The following is a 20,890-nucleotide window of genomic DNA, read 5'->3' on the forward strand; positions in this document are numbered from 1 at the left end:
GACTGTATTCTTTCACACCTCAGGGGCTGGGAGAGAAAGTCTCGAGTGGGGAACCAGAAGTGGACCATAGCTTCCTTCTCTGCTTTCTGCCACTTAGGCTATACAGGGCAATTTCTCTTTTGATAGATTGCTATGGCAGATCCATCTGGAGTGCAAATGATTATAAGGTTCTGTCAACATTTACCTAACATCTCCTGTTTCTACTGAGTCCCTTTATCTTTTTAGCTTCATTACCCTCCATCTCTTTCAGCTTTTCCCTCTCTTCTGTTTAAATTATTTCCCCTACTTTTCTCCTCTATAATTTCTCTAGTCCTTCTTTAATTGCCATAATGTAACACAAAAGTATATCTTAAGATACAAGTTTAGTATTTTTGTTCTTCAAGGGAATCAAATTAGATCTCATGGGTCTTTACAAGTTACTACTTCAAGAGCTTGATAGAAAAATCTGGCTCTGACATAGGACATCTGACTACATAAAATAATTCTATAAAATGCATTTAAATAAGACATAAAGAGCACCAAAATTTAAAATTAAGAACATCTATTCGTCAAAAGACATTTTTTTTTCTTTTCTTGAGACAGGGTCTCACTCTTATTGTCCAGGCTAGAGTGCAGTGGTTATGTGGTCATGGCAGTCCCGATCTCCCCAGGCTCAGGTGATCCTCCCTCCCACTTCAGCCTCCTCAGTAGCTGGAAATAAAGGTGCACACCACCATGCCCTGCTCTTTCTTTTTTAGACAAAGTTTCGCTCTTGTTGCCCAGGCTGGAGTGCAGTGGCGCGATCTTGGCTCACCGCAACCTCCACCACCTGGATTCAAGTAATTCTCTTGCCTTAGCTTCCCGAGTAGCTGGGATTACAGGCACCTGCCACCATGCCCAGCTAATTTTTGTATTTTTAGTAGAGACAGTGTTTTACCATGTTGGCCAGGCTGGTCTCGAACTCCCGACCTCATGATCCACCCACCTTAGCCTCCCAGAGTGCTGGGATTACAGGCGACAGCCATCTGCTCCTGGCTGCCCTGCTAATTCTTAATTTTTTGTAGAGACAGGGTTTTGATATGTTGCCCAGGCTGTCCTGGAACTCCTAGGCTCAAGTGAGCTTCCTGCCTTGGTCTTCCAAAGTGCTGGGATTATAGGCATGAGCCACGGTACCCAGCCAAGAAGACATCTTTAATAAAGTAAAAAAATAACCTATAAACTGGAAATGCAGAACATATTTATCACAAAGGATTAGTTATTGAAAATATATAAAGAATGCCTATAAATCACTAAGAAAAGACAAATTTGACATTAAAATTGGAAACACACCTGAACAGACATCTCACAGAAGAGGAAACATATGGCTAATAACCATATAAAGAGCTGTTTGATCTCTTTAGTTATAAAGGAAATTAAAATTAAGGCCACAATGTAACATAGTTCCATAACAACCAAAGCAAAATGATATATTATCCAGTGGTGTGTTGCCACTTGCTCATACAAGCTGACTGTGGGCATCTCTTTTCTCATGCAGTGATGTCATGTTGGTAGCTTGCAGTCAATTAGCCACGATGGGAAAATTTGTACCATGGGAATTAAAAAGTGTTACTAATCAGAGATTATTTTTTCAGTCAGCTTATTAGCATACCACTATGTAATATATGTTAAGACATACATACATGGTGTAATTACATACATATTTTTCTTCTCATATATTTGTAAGGCAAAACAATAATAAACACGAAATTCAAGACAGTGGTTGGGAAAAGTCAGAGGGACACAATAGAAAAGAAGCACATGAGTGGACTGAAGTTACTGATGTTCTAGTACTCAAAGATTAGGTCACAAAGGCTCAATGTATTAAAAATAAACCAAAAAGGTGGCCAATAACTAAGAAAACCATGAACTAAGAATTATGTTTTAACCAGTTCTTTGCACCTGACAGTCATAATACTTTTTCTAGATATGTTTTAGCGAAGTAAAAAATAACATATACATACATACATTTCTTACATTGCATACCCTCCTCTGAGCAGATAAGACCTTATATCAATTGATCTTAACCAATTTTAGATCAGTCTCCACTGAGAAACTGATGGAAGGGTATGGAAACTCTCCTCCCTCAAAGGCATGCATGCGCGCGTGCGCACACACACACACACGCACACATCAAATTCTGTATTCACTTTTGGGGCTCAGTGACACATGAAAGCCTATCTATGTCCTCCTGTTAAGAATGGTTGCCTGACAGGGTATAGTTAGTGAAAACTCAGTGTGGGCAAGACAAATGCACATCAACAAGATCTGTTGGTGATAAAATGGGAAATACAATAGTTTTTGGGGATCAAGAGTATGGTGACAGTTCAAGAGGTTAACAATTCAGATAATGATAGGTAAGGCATTTTTCTTATCTAGCCTTGATTTTCTCACTGTAAATGAGGGGCTGAAGTAGATAACTGCTAAAGTCTTCTCCAAGCTCTAAAATTAAGTCTATAAAGAAGTCAGGGCCTGATTTCATTTTTTAAATTTCTTTATTTTCTGCTCTCACAGGGCCTGATTTTAATAAATTTCCTTTAAAAAGACAAATTCTCGTGGAAGTCAAATTGTCTCTATTTGCAGACAACATGATAGTATACCTAGAAGACCCCATTGCCTCAGCCCAAAAACTTCTGAAACTGATAAACAACTTCAGCAAAGTCTCAGGATATAAAATCAATGTGCAAAAATCACAAGCATTCGTCTACACCAATAACAGACTTAAAGAAAGCCAAATCAAGAGTGAACTGCCATTCGCAATTGCTACAAAAAGAATAAAATACCTTGGAATACAACTCACAAGGAACGTAAGGGACCTCTTCAAGGAGAACTACAAACCACTGCTCAACGAAATCAGAGAGGACACAAACAGATAGAGAAACATTCCATGTTCATGGTTAGGAAGAATTAATATCGTGAAAATGGCTATACTGCCCAAAGTAATTTACAGAATCAACGCTATCCCCATCAAGCTACCATTGACTTTCTTCACAGAACTGGAAAAAACCACCATGAACTTCATATGGAACCAAAAGAGAGCCCGCATAGCCAAGTCAATTCTAAGCAAAAAGAACACAGCGGGGGGCATCACACTACCGAATTTCAAACTATACTACAAGGCTACAGTAATCAAAACAGCATGGTACTGGTACCAAAACAGAGATATAGATCAATGGAACAAAACAGAGGCACCGGAGGCAACACAACATACATACAACTATACAATCTTTGATAAACCTGACAAAAACAAGCAATGGGGAAAGGATTCCATGTTTAACAAATGGTGTTGGGAAAACTGGCTAGCCATGTGCAGAAAGCAGAAACTGGACCCCTTCCTGACACCTTACACTAAAATTAACTCCAGATGGATTAAAGACTTAAACATAAGACCTGGCACCATAAAAACCCTAGAAGGAAATCTAGGCAAAACTATCCAGGACATAGGAGTAGGCAAGGACTTCATGAACAAAACACCAAAAGCATTGGCAACAAAAGCCAAAATAGACAAATGGGACCTAATGAAACTCCACAGCTTCTGCACGGCAAAAGAAACAGTCACTAGAGTGGATCGGCAACCAACAGAATGGGAAAAAATTTTCGCAGTCTACCCATCTGACAAAGGGCTGATATCCAGAATTTACAAAGAACTCAAGCAGATTTACAGGAAAAAAACAAACAAGCCCATTCAAAAGTGGGCAAAGGATATGAACAGATACTTTACGAAAGAAGACATATATGAGGCCAACAATCATATGAAAAAATGCTCATCGTCACTGGTCATCAGAGAGATGCATATCAAAACCACATTGAGATACCATCTCACGCCAGTTAGAATGGCGATCATTAAAAAATCTGGAGACAACAGATGCTGGAGAGGATGTGGAGAAATAGGAACACTTTTACACTGTTGGTGGGAGTGTAAATTAGTTCAACCATTGTGGAAGACAGTGTGGCGATTCCTCAAGGCCTTAGAAATAGAAATTCCATTTGACCCAGCAATCCCATTACTGGGTATATATCCAAAAGACTATAAATCGTTCTACTATAAGGACACATGTACACGAATGTTCATTGCAGCACTGTTTACAATAGCAAAGACCTGGAAGCAACCCAAATGCCCATTGATAATAGACTGGATTGGAAAAATGTGGCACATATACACCATGGAATATTATGCAGCAATCAGAAATGATGAGTTCGTGTCGTTTGTAGGGACATGGATGAATCTGGAGAACATCATCCTCAGCAAACTGACACAAGAACAGAAAATGAAACACCGCATATTCTCACTCATAGGTGGGTGATGAAAAATGAGAACACATGGACACAGAAAGGGGAGTACTAAACACTGGGGTCTATTTGGGGGGAAAAGGGGAGGGCCAGTGGGAGGGGGAGGTGGGGAGGGATAGCCTGGGGAGAAATGCCAAATGTGGGTGAAGGGGAGAAGAAAAGCAAAGCACACTGCCATGTGTGTACCTACGCAACTGTCTCGCATGCTCTGCTCATGTACCCCAAAACCTATAATCAAATAAAAAAAAAAAAAAAAAAAAAAAAAAAAGACAAATTCTCAAAAACTTCAGCGTACCTTTTCTCTGTTTAGAAAACCAGATATCTGTTTCTGTTAAAAGCTGTTTTAAAGATCCATTCCAAGAAGGCACAAGTTGAAGGAACACCCACTAGATTTAAAAAAATAAGAAAAAAATTATAAAATTTCATTTTATTTTACATTTTCAAATTGCTTTCACCTTAAAATATAATAGCCAAAAAATGTAACTTCTACTTTACCACCAATTGCAAGAAAGAAAGTACAACTAACTATTAGATCACATGCTTATAAACTCTCAATTTATCACAGCATTATCATAGTCCAATGGCTGGGCACTGTGGTTCACACCTATAATCCCAGCACTTGGGAGGCCATGGATCACTTGAGTGAGGTTTAGACCAGCCTGGGAAACATGGTGAAACCCCATCTCTACAATAATAATAATAATAATAATAATTAGCTGGACATGGTGGCATGCATCTGTAGTCCCAGCTACTCAGGAGGCTGAGGTGGGAGAATGTTTTGAGCCCTGGAGGTCAAGGCTGCAGTGAACCTTGATCACATCACTGTGCTCTAGTCTAAGTTGACAGAGCGAGACCTTGCCTCAAGGAAAAAAGAAAAAAAAAATCATAGTCCTATAATAAGAATTGGGTGTGTGGGCTGGGCATGGTGGCTCACCCCTGTAATCCCAGCACTTTGGGAGGCCAAGGCGGGTGGATCATGAGGTCAGGAGTTCAATATCAGACTGGCCAAGATGGTGAAACCCTGTCTCTATGAAAAATACAAAAAAAATTAGCTGGGCGTGGTGATGGGCACCTGTAATTGCAGCTACTTGGAAGGCTGAGACAGAGAATTGCTTGAACCCAGGAGGCAGAGATTGCAGCGAGTTGAGAGCGTGCCACTGCAGTGCACTCCAGCCTGGGTGACAGAGCAAGACTCCATCTCAAAAAAAAAAGAAAAATTGGGTGTGTGTGCTAAGGAGTAAGCCAATCTTGAGAAGTAGTTATGGTCACAAATATACTGGCGATTACTGTATTAAAAAGGTAAAGGTTTAATATCTATGTGCATTACATTAGTAATTTTATACTAATTTATTCTACTCACAACTCAATTTCACTAAATACTAGATGAGATTATAAAAGCAAGAAATTAACACAGGAAAAAGGTGCTCTTAGTCATATTGCTGCTGAGATAACATGCAGAGTAGGTAAGAGCAAAGACTTTTAAATCCTGGACCTGGCACTTAAGAGCTGGGCAAATTACCTAATATCTCTGGGCCTTAATTTCTTCATTTGTAAAATGAGCATGATAATATGTTTGCCTCATAGGACATTAAAATATTTAATATATATAAACACTTAGAATGGTGCATGGCACGGAGTAAATACCCTATAAGTATTAGCACTTATCATTACTGGCAAAAAGCAGTTATAACAACAGAAATAAATGCCACTGTGACAACTCACTGCAGGCTCCACCTCCTAGGCTCAGGTGATCCTCCCACCTTAGTCTCTTGAGTAGCTGGGACTAACGGCATGAACCACCAAACCCAGTTAATCTTTTGTACTTTTTGTAGAGGGGGGTTTTTGCCGTGTTACCCAAGATGATCTTGAACTCCTGGCCTCAAGTGATCTGCCAGTCTGGGGCCTCCCAAATTGCTGGGATTATAGGTGAGAGCCACTGTGCCTGGACTCTTTTCCAATTTTTTAAAAGACTGTATAGCCCAGATAGTAAAGTTCCTTGATGAAAAAATAGTAACAAAATTTCATCTCTACCATAAAAACACACACACAGAGTCCCTATGAGATAAGCTAGAAAGCATTTTGGTTTGAAGCTTTACAACTGTGTTAAATACTCACATTGCTCTTTTGGGGACAAAAGGGTAAGTAAAGGCAGGATTATGGAGTAGGAAGAGGGCAATGGACTGGGACTCTCAAGGCCCAGTCTCTGCCTCATGTCTGCTCTGAGTCTCACTATCTACATGAAAGAGTAATGGCTGATTTGTGTCTTCAAAGAATTGTGAAAATAAAATTAGACTTTAAAATGCTGAAACTTTTCAAAAGGATGAAGTAAAACATATGCCAGACACACAAATAGGCCTTTAAAAGAATTTCAACATTTCTTAGAAAAAGTATGTGCAAAAATTCCATCATTAACTGAAGCTCAATTTTGAAAACATTCCTAAAAACAATATAAAACATTTCTGATTATGTAAATAAATAATAACATATTTTTTGTTAAAGAAAAGTCTGGGAAAAAACGGAAAAGTATTCCTAAAACAGAAAAGCACAAAAAATAAAGTTAAAATCACTAATAATACCAAATTCCTAAATATAAAGACTTTTTAATGTTTTGGCCTATTTCCTTTTCCTACATTTTTATAACCATTCCTTTATTACTTGACACTGTTTCCAGTTGTTCACCATTATATGCAGTGCTGAGGTGACATCGTTGCATAATACGGTATCATATTATGTCAGTACCTTTTTTAGAGCAGTGTATACATCCATCTCCACTTGCATCACAAATAAGTTAGAGGAACCAATGAGCTGTTTCATGACATTTATACTGAAAAGGATAAATAGAGGAAGTGAGCTTATCTTCAGGCACAGGCTAAAGGACCCTGGTGGAACTAAAAGCTTTAAGTCTTTCTTGTAAAAAAAAAAAAAAAAAAAATGGAATTAAAAATGACAGCAGTCTTTCTGCCTAAGACAGATAAAGTGTGCTGTGAAAGGTCGTTTTCATATTGATACGGAAACAAAGCTCTGATCTGCTGATTAATCAAGTTAAAGCAAGGTTCCAATAAGACAACTTTCAGTATCAGTATGCTCTGATAAAATGACAGCCTTTCTTTTCTGCCTTCCGACACTCTACTTCTATGTTGTTTTGTTGTTGTTTAAAAAAAAAAAAAAAAAAGGCATGGTAGCCCACATCTGTAATCCCAGCACTTTGGGAGGCAGGAGAATCATTTGAGGCTAGATGTTTGAGATCAGCCTGGACAACATGTTGAGACTTTCTGTTACAAAAAAAAAAAAAAAAAAATAGCCAATCATGTTGGTGTGTGACTGTAGTCCCAGCTAGCTACCTGGGAGGCTGAGCAGGTGGGAAGGATCACTTGAGCCTAGGAGGTGGAGGCTGCAGTGAGCCGAAAGTGCACCACTGTTCTCCAGCCTGGGCAACAACAGAGCAAGACACTGTCCCCAGAAAAAAGAAAATACACTAAAACAGCTATAACTTCACAGTAATCTTTAACCTCTAGGTTTAAGAGAACTGTTTAGCTATAAACTACGGTTTTATTACTATTCAAGAGAATAAGACAAGAAAGATGTGCTAGTTATTTAGAGTGAATATAATAACACCAGTTGTTTGTTTTGTTTTGCTTTTCCTTCATTCTTTCTTTCCTTTGAGCCATAAAAACCCAAGAGAGCATCTGGATTTTTAAGAGGATTCTGCTCCTTTTTCTAAAAGCTCAATGAGAAATTAGAGTCATCCCTTTGTATCTGTGGGTGATAGGTTTCAGAATCCCCTACAAATACCAAAATCCTCTATGCTCAATTCCCTTATATAAAATGGCACAGTATTTGCTTGTAACCTATGCAAATCTTCCCATATACTTTAAATCATCTCTAGATGTTTTTAATAGTACCTAATACAATGTAAGTGTTATGTAAATAGTTGTTAGATGATATTAGGTTTTTTTAAAATTAGTTTTTCCCCCAAATATTTTCAATTGGCAGTTGGTTGAATCCACAAATGGAGAACTCACAGTATGGAGTGTTGACTGTATTAAAGTGTTTCTAATGGTTTTCAAATCAACCATTCTGCAGTGATTTATTTATGCCTTGACATAACCAGGTGATGAATGTCTCTCCCACTTCTCTACCAAATTACCTCATAAAGGCAAAAGAAAGGAAAGAACCCAATAATCTAGGAGGTGGTCTAACCATAAAAAGTAACATTCTATAAATTGTATTTTATTTTGAGAGTTGAAGGATTTTTGAATTCTTTCTATTCCATAATGTATTTAAACATAAAAATGTTGGCTGGGCATGGTGGCTCGCTTGTTATCTGAGTACTTTGGGAGGCTGAGGTGGGTAGATTGCCTGAGCTCAGTAGTTTGTGACCAGCCTGGGCAACACAGTGAAATTCTCCATTTGTGGATTCAACCAACTGCCAATTGAAAATATTTGGTGGAAAAATTATTAAAAAAAACAAAAACAAAAAACTTATAACAACCATATAACATTTACATTGTATTAGGTACTAAAAGAACATCTGGAGATTATTTAAAGTCTCGACTAAAATAGAAAAAATTAGCCAGGTGTGGCAGCATGCACCTATAATCCCAGCTACTGGGAGACTGAGGCAGGAGAATTAGCTGAATCTGGGAGGCAGAGGTTGCAGTAAGCTGAGATTGTGCCACTGCACTCCAGCCTGGACAACAGAGTCAGACTCTGTCTCAAAAAAAAAAAAAAAAAATTACCTCTTTCCCACCTCCTTCTCACCAAAAAACAAAAACAGTAAAATTCACATCCCAGGGAGCTATGCAATGTTTGTCTTTGGTTTTGTATATTTCCATCAGAATGTCACATACTTCTGGGCACATCTGTATCCTTGTCTCAGAAGCACCACTGTCAAGGAAATGCAAGCCAGTAAATGACTGTAATGCCAACCACTCTTCAAGTTCACTGCTAGCCAGATTTTCTCAGACCCATCACAAATACCTTAGTTCCATTACCATAAATAAACTCCTTGATAGCAACAGACTATGACAAAATCATCTCTGCATCCTTCATAGCCCCTAACAGGGTATCTTTACACATAATAAACAGTCAGGAAGTACTTGTTGCAGGAAGGAATAAACAGATAATATGCGTACTTAACTCAAAATGCCAAACTAAGCTAAGTCCAGTGGTATGTGTGTATAGTCCATGCTACTTGGGAGGCTGAGGTGGGAGGACTGCTTGAGCCCAGGAGTTTGAATCTACCCTGGGCAACATAGCAAGGCAGTCATCATTGTCATCGCCATATTTCTTGTAGGTCTTTAGGACCCTGGAATCCACTTCTCAGGGATGACTATGGTCCTGACTATTCCAGCTTGGACTACATATTCCATAGGTGATGGAGAAGTGTTGGACCTCTGGCTCTGTGCTGTGCTATGCGTGACCAGGTCCCACTTGAGGAAGAAGGCAGTGCAGGTCACTGTGGGAGCCCAAAGTCTACATGGGACTCTGTGTGGTGCTAACATTTTAAAGGAAGATCGATATTTTCTCAAAGGGAGGGGATGTCACTATGTCGCCCAGGATAATCTCAAACTCCTAGATTCAAGCAATCCTCCTACTTTGTCCTCCCAAAGTGCTGGGATTACAGGTTTAGGTTTTCCCAACTCTGCTTTTCAAGAGAAACCCTGAGGACTGATTGGCTCTTTTTGTCTAAAACCACGGTCCATGAATTTGTAACATTCAGGGACATGGCCACAGACTTCTCTCATCAGGAGTGGGAATACCTTGACCTGGTTCAGAAGACCTTGTACTAGGAAGTGATGGTGAAGAACTATGGTAACTTGGTCTCACTGGGGTCTCACTCTATCACTGAGGCTGGAGTGCAGTGTCACAATCACAGCTCACTGCAACCCTAACCTCCATAGCTCAAGCAATCATCCTGCTTCAGCCTCCCAAGTAGCTGGGACTACGGATTTGGATTCAAGGTGTGAAATAATCAGAGATGGAAAAATGTACATGTATAGGAAATGCACATCTGTTACTCCACATTAGAGAATTCATTCTAATGTGAAAACTGACCAAAATGAAGAGTTTTGGAAGGTTAAAAAAATTAAAAGCCCAAAACAGTTTCTTCAAACTTATTTCTCAATAATAAAGATGGTTTTTAATATGTAACTTTTAAATTCTCCAAAAGCCTGGCAAAACCCAAAGCTTTTCTATAATCTTATAACAGTAATGCATTTTTCTATTAAAATTGGTTAAAACAGTAGACATAATATCCATTATATCATTCACATCAAAGAACTAGTTTGTGTAGCACTTTTTCAGCTTGTGGATGTAGTCAAGCCCTTTCATTAAATTGCTTGCTTTTTCATAATATATTTTTGTGTTCTACAAAAACGTTGCATACTTGTTAAAGTATGGTAAACAATATTTTAGGGTGACTAATTATAAAGTTACTTGAAATTCAAATACCTGAGTTCTTTAAAAAGTTCAACATTCTGGTGAGTCATCAAATTGTTTAGAAGCCATTCAAGGCACCTGAAATTGAAATATATAATTATTACATTATATGCCATGTATTTACAATTTATTAAGTAGGACTTACAGTTAAAATAAAATCAGAATATTAATCTTGCCAGAACATGCTCAAAACTTTTAGCTTAACCATAGGAAATTTAGTATTATTTTTGTCAGTGGATATTATTAGAGAGTATTTTCTTTATATTAACAAGAGCATTTCTAATTTTAACAGCTTCATTTTGAGTTTGTGTTAAATAGTTTAAGGGATCTGCATACTACTATAACCTTCTTTAAAATCTCAAAACAGGTATTGCAGCTTTCAAGAGTTAGAAGGAATGTCAGTTGTTACAATGATATAATGTCTATCAGGCCTACTTCTTAAACAATTTTAATAGAAAACATACTATTAAGTGCAGTGGCACCATCACAGCTCATTGCAGCCTTGAACCTCCTGGGCTCAAAGAATCCTCTGACCTCAGCCTCCAGAATAGCTGGGACCACAGGTGCATGCCACCATAACTGGCTTATTTTTAAATTTTTTGTAGAGATGGGATCTCCCTATGTTGCTCAGGCTGGTCTTAACCTCCTGGGCTCAAGTGATCCTTCTGCTTTGGTCTCCGGGATTATAGGTATTAGCCACCATACCCGATCAAGAGTGATATGGTTTTTATAAGCATGTAGATAACCCACCTATGGTCACTTACAAAGACAACACTTTTTTTTTTTTTTTTTTTTGAGACGGAGTTTCGCTCTTGTTACCCAGGCTGGAGTGCAATGGCGCGATCTCGGCTCACCGCAACCTCCGCCTCCTGGGTTCAGGCAATTCTCCTGCCTCAGCCTCCTGAGTAGCTGAGATTACAGGCACGCGCCACCATGCCCAGTTAATTTTTTGTATTTTTAGTAGAGACAGGGTTTCACCATGTTGACCAGGATGGTCTCGATCTGTTGACCTCGTGATCCACCCGCCTCGGCCTCCCAAAGTGCTGGGATTACAGGCTTGAGCCACCGTGCCCGGCCCAAAGACAACACTTTTGAGGAATTTACTAATTAGTCCAAAAGTTAAAAGGGACTTTTTATTTAACAAAATTCCCTTCCCCTATCCTATTTTTCCTTAATTATTTCTTACAGCTATACATTCTCCTAAGAAACTAAAGCAACCAAATTTCTAAAAGTGGGATATGAAGCAAAACAAGAAAGGTAACTCACTTTTTCTTTACAGAATCTAATCCATAGGTCCCTGCTGATGTGTAATAGCCACATACAGTTTTCACATTAATTGTTTCCTTCATTGTCTCACCACACTGCTGTATTAAACCATCCTGTAAATATAAATAAGCACTGGAAAGGCCCATTTCACATGGGAAAAATTAGCTCTGATATGTGCTTTTACATATTAAAAAGTAAAAAAAAAAAAAAAAAGAAAGGAAGGAAGGAAGAAAAGAAAGTAAACTCATTAAGTGCAGCAAGCCTAAGTTGTTTTTTTTTTAATAAGTCCAATAAAAATAGTGAAAAAAATTCAGCAAGTATTCAACTAAATACTTGGAATTTGAAAATGGAAGGTAGGGGAGCAGTAAGGTAGAGATGAATAATGCTATTCTTTTTCTTTTCTATTCTTCACCTCTCTGAAACCTTTGCAAATTTCCTTAGCAGCAGTTTGTCTGTTTTGCCATTTCTTTTGAACTCTACATAGTCAACTAACCATGTGATGGGCCTAAACAAACAGTATGAATTAGCAGAAAGTGATTATTAAAGTTTAAAATACCTACAATATCTAAGAGATACACCTAAAACAAGTATATTATTATTTTAAATGATTAATATTAAAGTTTTAACCTAAAATGTTTATATAAGTTTTAAGTGAACTAACTTTAATATGTGGAAAGAATATTACTTCTCATTCAAATTTCTGAAATATATTCATCATGCAGGTATATTAATAAGTTAGAGTGAGTAAATCATAAAAATAATGTAGAAGTGAATTCAGAACAAACTCAAAAGGACCAGAGTTAGAAAATAAAGTATACTTTTTGGAAATAAGTATTGAAAGGTTCAAAATGTTTTGAAAATCAAATGATCTCAACCAAGGATATTTAGCAAGCTATTAACTAATACTGCAAATAAATCAGTACAAAAATACCACATAAAAGTAAACTTTAAGATTAAACTAAAACACTGACTCCATTAGGATTTTAAACTTACCTGGAAATCATTCTAGACTCCTCCCCTTTTCTCTTAACATTTAGTCTGTCACCAAGTCCAGTGGATTCTCCCTGCTTAATCTCTCTGGTACCCACTTTTTCCTCTCCAAGGTTATTGCTACTACCCTACTTTCCTTCCTTGGATGACTGGAATAAGTTTTTGTTTCTAAGGCTGTACTCATCTTTCCTTCAATTAATCCTTCACATTGTTACTGAAGCATTCTTTCTAAAACATAACTTTGTCTTTCCCCTGATACAATATTCCAAAGGGACTTATGTGTAGGCTAAACTTCTCATCAAAGTATAGAGGTATTTTCATGATCTGGCTTCTGCCTCCCTCGTGTCCAATCCTTCTTATGTTTATGTGGGAGCCATGTTCCTGCTAGTCTTGAATCCTCCACTGTTTCACATTGCTAGGTCTTAGTTTACTCTGTTCTCTGTCTGAAATGCTCTTCCTTCCTCTTCTTACTTTGGAATACAAACACACTTTCACCTTTCAAGACTCAATGTGAAAACGTAACTTTCCTCTGTGATACAACCAGGATGAACCGACTACTCCCTTCTTTATGCATTCACTAAACCCTACAGAATCTTTATTATCATGTCTATAATATTGAACAGCTCTTACTTTATCTTTGGGTTTGTGTATCAACCCTCCCTCCCCTCTCTACACACACATACTATATTGTGAACTTTTTGAAGGTAAGAATTATACACCTTAAGTTACCATTGGATTTCTGTGTCTAGTTTGACACATTGCTCAATACACTTCTGTTAGATGAACAAATCTGTCATTCTAACAGTAGATTAAAATACATATATGTGATTTAACATGATTCTTTCAAAATTAAAAGAAAGTTTAAATACTAGGCATGCCATGCTTATTTGAACCCATGGAATTAATTAGTAATCATCTGCTTGTCATTAATGAGTAGAAATTTGTAAATGATCTTAGACAAGTTAGTATCTACACAAAAATGGCCTGCATTCATTTTATACAGACATCATGACTCCCTCAGTTGTAATAAATTGCTTTTGGTTATGCATTTTAAATAATTTATAACAAATGGCCTATTTATATGTTTCATTTTGATTTAAAAACTCTAAAAAGCTAAGCTTTATTTTTGTTTTTGGAGTGCACACTTTGAGACAAAGATTATTATTCTGAACCTTTCTTTGAATAATGTACATACTTACCAACTGTAGCATACAAGCTGCTGCCAAAATGGCAACAACTCGACTGGGCTTTATCAAGACATCATCTCGATACAGTGAACCAAATGCAACCTGCAGTGCTGAAAGCAAGGTACACATGTAGAATGAAATAATATTTATATCTATTAAAATATTATACAAGTAACAGTGACGACTGTCTTTACACACAAAGACATTTGTCTAAATGTGGCATGTACACACAAGGATAACAAAAATATCTCGAATTAAAATGCTAGTGATGGTTACTGGTTGACACCGTTAATTTAATAACAAGGTTATAAATCTGTTTATTCTACCAGATCTAGCTGCATTCTTCTAACATCTAATCTTGACATCAGTCTTTACAACCGAGATGCCTTGGAAGAAGTTTTACTTCTGAGCAGACCAATCGTTAAGTAAAAGTATGCAGATGTAAAGATAATCTTAACCCTACTTGCTTTCAGCGCTTCACCACTGGGAAATGTGGTACAGCTCTTCAGTCCTGTACATGCCACACTCATGCCCAGCCCCCACAGTGATCTATGCCTGTCCATCCTTCCTCCACTACCACTGTTATGAATGTCCCACATGGTTGGCTTTGTAAATATTCTTAACTAATGTCTTTCTTTGCCTTTGTATTGAGCACCAGATACTTCCATGTGGACCACCAATTAGGGGAGCAGCAAGATCACTGGACTAGGAATGAGGAGAGCTGTAGTCTGACATCGGCTCACTAAACTGCTCTGAGGTCCAAAAGAAGTCCCTTAACTCCTCTGGGCCTCAGCTTCTTCAACTAAGGATTCTTTTAGCTCTAAAACAACATTAAATGATTTATACCTTTATTGTTCCCAGAAAACATCTTCATACACAGGGAATAATCAGTAAGTATTATTTACCAGATTTTCTATGTAATTTTAAAAAATGGTCATACTTTTCCTTCCTTCATCCTACATCTTCTATATCTCAGGTGGGCATATTTACAAAGATAAGTAAACAGACTTAGAAGGCCCACTTGACAAAACAGATTAGTGACAGGACAGACAGAACTGATAAATTATGGAGTAAATCAACATAAAATTACCATCTTGAGATGATAAAAGTTCTCTAGACTACAAGGCTAAAAGGAATTATTTATTTTCTGCCAAAAGAATAAGCTTATGTTTTTATGATTGTTGCATAATAGTAATTATTTTGGTGGTTACCTTCTACATCAATGTTCTGGTCAGGAATCTCTAGTTCAATAATATTCATGCTGGATTCTTTCCAAGAACCACTGAACATACTAGAAAAGTAGCCAGACTTCAAAAAAAAAAAAAAAAGTCAATGATTATCAAGTACTTTCTGTGTCTTCCAAATTATTTTCCCATTTCGAATTCCAAGCAAACTATTCTACCCATTAATTAAACTCATCCATTCTATTACTTCAACAGAAAAAGAACTATCAAATATGTCTATAGGAGAAAAGAAATTAAGATAAGGACACTATTAGCTATATCAGAATATACTTTCGGTTTAGTACTATTTTAACAAAAACTAAAACAAATTCTTATATTACTATCTAAATTGAATTCTTGTATTTCTGTTTGAACCTGGTTAGCTTTTTACTCAAACTTACTGTACATTTTGAGTAGCTATAAGAGACCAGACCACTCCCAAGTCAGCAAAAACAGGATGCTCCCCAAAGAAATTAGGAAAAATCCAAAATTTAGTTTAATTTAATGAGAAATTTCCAGAATGGACCTGAATTCTGGAGTGGTAAAGAATGAAATCTTTAGTTATCTGTCAGATAGCACTCCTCATATTTGAATTACTTTGAAATGGATCAAATATTAACTTATTTAAAAATGTTGACCCACTGGCCCCGCCCCGAGCCTGACAGCAGCAGGGACTGGGCCACGGGCTCAGAAAACAAAACAAAACAAAAAATGTTACTGAGTACTTAGTGTACAGAAGGCACTGTGAATATAGAAAAAAACAAAATCGAAATTGTTTCTGTCCTCAGGGGGCTTATATTTTAGCACATGGCTTGAACTATAATCAATACAACTTCCATGAGAGGTAAAGTTTTAACAGAGGCATTCTCACCCTCAAGTCCACAAAACTGTTTTGAGAGCTTAAAAAGAAACTATACAAATCACACCTTGAAGTTAACAGCAATATTCTGATATATTATCTGGGCAACATACTTCAAGCCAAAATAAATTTGTTCAAAAATACATTTTAAAACACGATTAAAATGTTATAGAGGCCGGGCGCGGTGGCTCAAGCCTGTAATCCCAGCACTTTGGGAGGCCGAGGCGGGTGGATCACGAGGTTAAGAGATCGAGACCATCCTGGTCAACATGGTGAAACCCCGTCTCTATTACAAATACAAAAAATTAGCTGGGCATGGTGGCGCATGCCTGTAATCCCAGCTACTCGGGAGGCTGAGGCAGGAGAATTGCCTGAACCCAGGAGGCAGAGGTTGCGGTGAGCCGAGATTGCGCCATTGCACTCCAACCTGGGTAACAAGAGCGAAACTCTGTCTCAAAAAAAAAAAAAAAAAAAAAATGTTATAGAAGGCAATTCCTTTTCAAATACTTTTACTGAAAAATTTTATACTATATTGTCTTACCAGTAATTATTCTCAAATGGTAAAGAGGAAAAATATAAGTTCCAAAGGATAAAAACTGTTATTTTTTTTTTAATAAAAAATTTAAAAAAAAAAAAAAAAAACTGTTATTTTATTCCTAGTGCCTAGAATAATACCCAGCTTATAGATTTGATGAAAGAATAAATGAATAAAATATTTGAGCCATTACAGCAACATCATATTCTATTTTGAAAGCTCTGATTTTTTCTTTTTTTTTTTTGAGACAGTCTCGCTCTGTCGCCCAAGCTGGAGTGCAGTGGTGCGATCTCGGCCCACTGTAACCTTTGCCTCCCAGGTTCGTGTGATTTTCCTGCCTCAGCCTTCTGAGGAGTTGGGATTACAGGTGCCCACCACCACTCCTGGCTATGAAAGTTCTGAATTTTTAAGGTGGGGTGGGGGATAGTAATACTTTCAGAACAGAAATCTACTTAGTCTATATACTTTTTGGTCTTATCTTTACCTGGATATTCCAGGAGAGAACTTTCCACTGACACTCAATGTGAAACACAAAGCAATATTTCAGATGAGTTCATCCAATTTAAATAACCATAGGCAAAATAAACACATTCAATCTTAACTTTAATGTTAAACATTTTCTTCCTAACTTTTCCCCTTTTATCAACAGAAGGCACCAAAACAAGTACCTTACGAAGTAATGACAAATATATAGCATTAGGCTAGTATGATACGAAAACCTCAAAATCTCTTTCTAGACCAAACTAAGTTTTCACTAACAATTTTTGCCATTTTTCTTACAGACGTTTTATCAAATGAGAGGATTTAACCACTATGGTGTCCATGCAAAAGATTACTGTGAAGTGCAATGAGAAAGAACATGACTTAAGAGTTTAAGTGACTACCCTGTTACTCAAATAGGAATATACTTACTTGACATAAATATATTTTGTGTAAGCTCCATTCTTCTCCTAGAGCACAAATCTTAATGTCACTGTTTTCACCATTCAAAAATAATGTTTGATAAATATATTTGGATGTACTCTTTAATTTTTTCCTGTTAAAAGAAATGAAAAGTCACACATTTATATAAAAGTTAATGTTTTACTGATTTTGCTTATATTTCTAAATACGCTTTTTTGTTCAATTTCTATTAAATAGAGTCAACTTATTTGTTGTGTAAAGAATGGGGGATAGCATATATTCAAATTTTCTTGTGTCTGGAAGAGTATATAAGAAACTAATAATAGTGGTTATCCCTGGGGTCCTCTATTCATGAGAGAGATAGTGGAGAAATGGGGGCAGCGTGGGAGGGAAACTTTTCACTACACGTTTTACCAATTTTGGACTAATTTAATTACCTATTTAATAGATTAAGAAGTCAGCATGTTGATTTTTTGCTTATTTCCTTATTTAGAAACCAGCACTATGAAGGATCTCAAATACTGCAATAATCTGCAACTAGAAAATGAAGAACAAGAGTAAACATTTCACCTACCCAAGTAACTTTAAAATAATTTACATTTAATCTTATTTTGGTACCAAACTATTTTTAAACTACTTAAAATGTTTTCCTCCCATTGGACAAATGGTTTGCAACCTTAGATCAAATGTTTTCTTTTCTATTATTTATTTATTTTAGATGAAAGGTTTTAAAAGTTGCTCAAAGAAGAAGTCTTAGGGGCCACCAAGGAGAGCTGAGGAGTGAACGGTGAGCATCTACCTAACTTCAACCAGAGCAGCATCACCTATTATATCTATAAACATGCTAGATTTCTGCACAGATTTAATTTAAAGGAAGACTTGACTAAAAAAAATAAAGTTTGAAAATCATTGCTCAAAATAGTCTAGTAACTAAGAAAAGGTCCTAGGCAGCGGCTGATCAGTATCTTAAATTCCTAACCAATTCTGTCTGACAGCTTTCCTAGTACATAAAACCTTCAATCTCTTTTTAAAAATGAAGTAATTGTTTCAGATCACATCCTGAACTGGTGAATTTAACACCTGGATACTTAACACCTCTTCCTAGCCAATAATTAAAAACAGCACAAGCCTTAGTGGTAACAAACTTGGGTTTGAGTCCTAGTTGTGCCTCTGATCAGTTGCCACAGCTATAAAAAGAGGACATTAATAGTACCCACTTCATTGGTTATAATGAGAAATCAAGAGACAATGTAGTTTCCAGTTCCCGATAGCAGAATGTGTACATGTTGGTTTCCCATCCCTCCCCAAATTACATTAAAGATTAAGAGTACAAAAAGGAGTAATTTTTGTACTCTTAATCTTTAATGTAATTTGGGGAGGGATGGGAAGCCAGTAGAAAGGTGAGGGTAGGCTTATCATTTGATGAGAGACTTCTACAGATCTGACAGTTAGAAAATAAACTGAAATGGGCTGGGCACAGTGGCTCACGCCTGTAATCCCAGCACTTTGGGAGGCCGAGGTGGGTGGATCATGAGGTCACGAGATCGAGACCATCCTGGTCAACATGGTGAAACCCTGTCTCTACTAAAAATACAAAAAATTAGCTTGGCACGGTAGCGCGTGCCCGTAATCCCAGCTGCTCAGGAGGCTGAGGCAGGAGAATTGAGGCATGAAGCCAGGAGGCGGAGGTTTCGGTGAGCCAAGATCACGCCACTGCACTCCAGCCTGGTTAACAAGAGCGAAACTCCGTCTCAAAAAAAAAAAAAAGAAAATAAATTGAAATGAAAAAGAATAGTGAAAGCCAGCCAAAAATACATTATGGAGGGCTAGGATGGAGGCTAAGCGTATCTGCCCATTAGAACCCTTGGGAGATAGGCCAGGCGTGGTGACTCACAGCTGTAATCCCAGCACTTTGGGAGGCAGAGGTGGGCAGATCACAAGGTCAGGCATTCGAGACCAGCCTGGCCAACATGGCGAAACCCCGTCTCTACCAAAAATATAAAAATTAGCCAGGTGTGGTGGTGGGTGCCTGTGGCCCCAGCTACTCAGGAGGCTGAGGCAGGAGAATCAGTTGAATCCAGGAGGCAGAGGTTGTAGTGAGCTATCATACCACTGCACTCCAGCCTGGGCGACAGAGCAAGACTCCATCTCAAAAAAAAAAAAAAAAGGACCCTTGGGAGAAAAGAAGGATAAGTTCTCAGGGAAACAAAGGCCAAGGTAAAAAGAGGGGCAGAAAATGGGGGAGTAAGTTTCCCCATTTTCTGCCCCTCTTTTTACCTTGGCTTCCCCCATTCTATGAACACAGAGTATAGATATGGAGAGTACAGATACAAGGCAAAAAGATTCCAAGGCTTTTCTAGAAAGAAACAGCACAAAGCTAAAGGAAGACCTAAGGCTGTAATACAGCTGCTGGAGCCCAGACAAAGCAATCTTCATTCTGAAATTTAAAGAATCTGTGTGGGCTGTTCACTCCCAATCCATTCACTCTAAGTCATGGTTCCCAAACTGTATGTGAAATTCACCAGTTCAGGATACCATCTGAACTTAAGAGTACCACAGCCAACTCAGAGAGGCATGTCAAATATTTTAAATATGAAGGAAACACAGTGACATCTTTCAGATACCATGCAATCTGCTATCATTAGGTTGTTTGGCCCTAAATATGAGGTATTTCTTTTGGACCATGGGTGAAAATTATAAAACATGAAAAGTACTATGATCCAAGAAAGCTTGGGAACTTCTGCTCTACAACAAGCATGCCCCACCTATAACCAACTTAGTAGTCTTCTTACTCAAAGAAGAGGTACAGTGGAAATAGATCTATTTACTCAATTAAAACATGATACACCAGCACCAGTTACTCATTCTTAAATATAAGTGGATAAGCAAGAAAGGATTATGTAACATGAGAAAGAATAAGAGTGAGAGAGAGAGAGAGAGAGAGACAGACAGACAGAGACACTCCCTCCACCCCCAGAACATATAATTCAGGAAAAAAAGAGAAAGAGAAAAAAAAACCCTCTCACCAGTATACCTAAAGATCTGAGATTATTATATTTACCTCATAGGATGCTATGATAAAGGATTACTCAGAACAAGAAAGAGCTTTTAGACCATAAAGACATGGTTGCTGAAATTTAAACAAACCAAAGAATGGCTGATGAAAAAGTTACAGAAAATT

General features: G+C 37.5%; 1 protein-coding gene across 1 annotated transcript in view; it reads right to left on the minus strand.

Moving 5' to 3' along the window:
• Positions 1 to 20,890, minus strand: part of GMCL1 (germ cell-less 1, spermatogenesis associated) — a 60,956-nt gene that overhangs the window by 34,908 nt on the left and 5,158 nt on the right. Inside the window, exons 2-8 of the mRNA XM_002757661.6 lie at positions 17,719 to 17,842; positions 15,401 to 15,497; positions 14,202 to 14,299; positions 12,013 to 12,125; positions 10,759 to 10,824; positions 7,045 to 7,129; positions 4,601 to 4,691 (exon numbers count right to left, since the gene is read on the minus strand). Coding sequence (XP_002757707.3) covers positions 4,601 to 4,691; positions 7,045 to 7,129; positions 10,759 to 10,824; positions 12,013 to 12,125; positions 14,202 to 14,299; positions 15,401 to 15,497; positions 17,719 to 17,842 — 674 coding nt within the window. The remainder of the gene's footprint in view (positions 1 to 4,600; positions 4,692 to 7,044; positions 7,130 to 10,758; positions 10,825 to 12,012; positions 12,126 to 14,201; positions 14,300 to 15,400; positions 15,498 to 17,718; positions 17,843 to 20,890) is intronic.

The sequence above is a fragment of the Callithrix jacchus genome, chromosome 14, assembly GCF_049354715.1.
Source record: "Callithrix jacchus isolate 240 chromosome 14, calJac240_pri, whole genome shotgun sequence".
Classification (NCBI taxonomy): domain Eukaryota; kingdom Metazoa; phylum Chordata; class Mammalia; order Primates; family Cebidae; genus Callithrix; species Callithrix jacchus.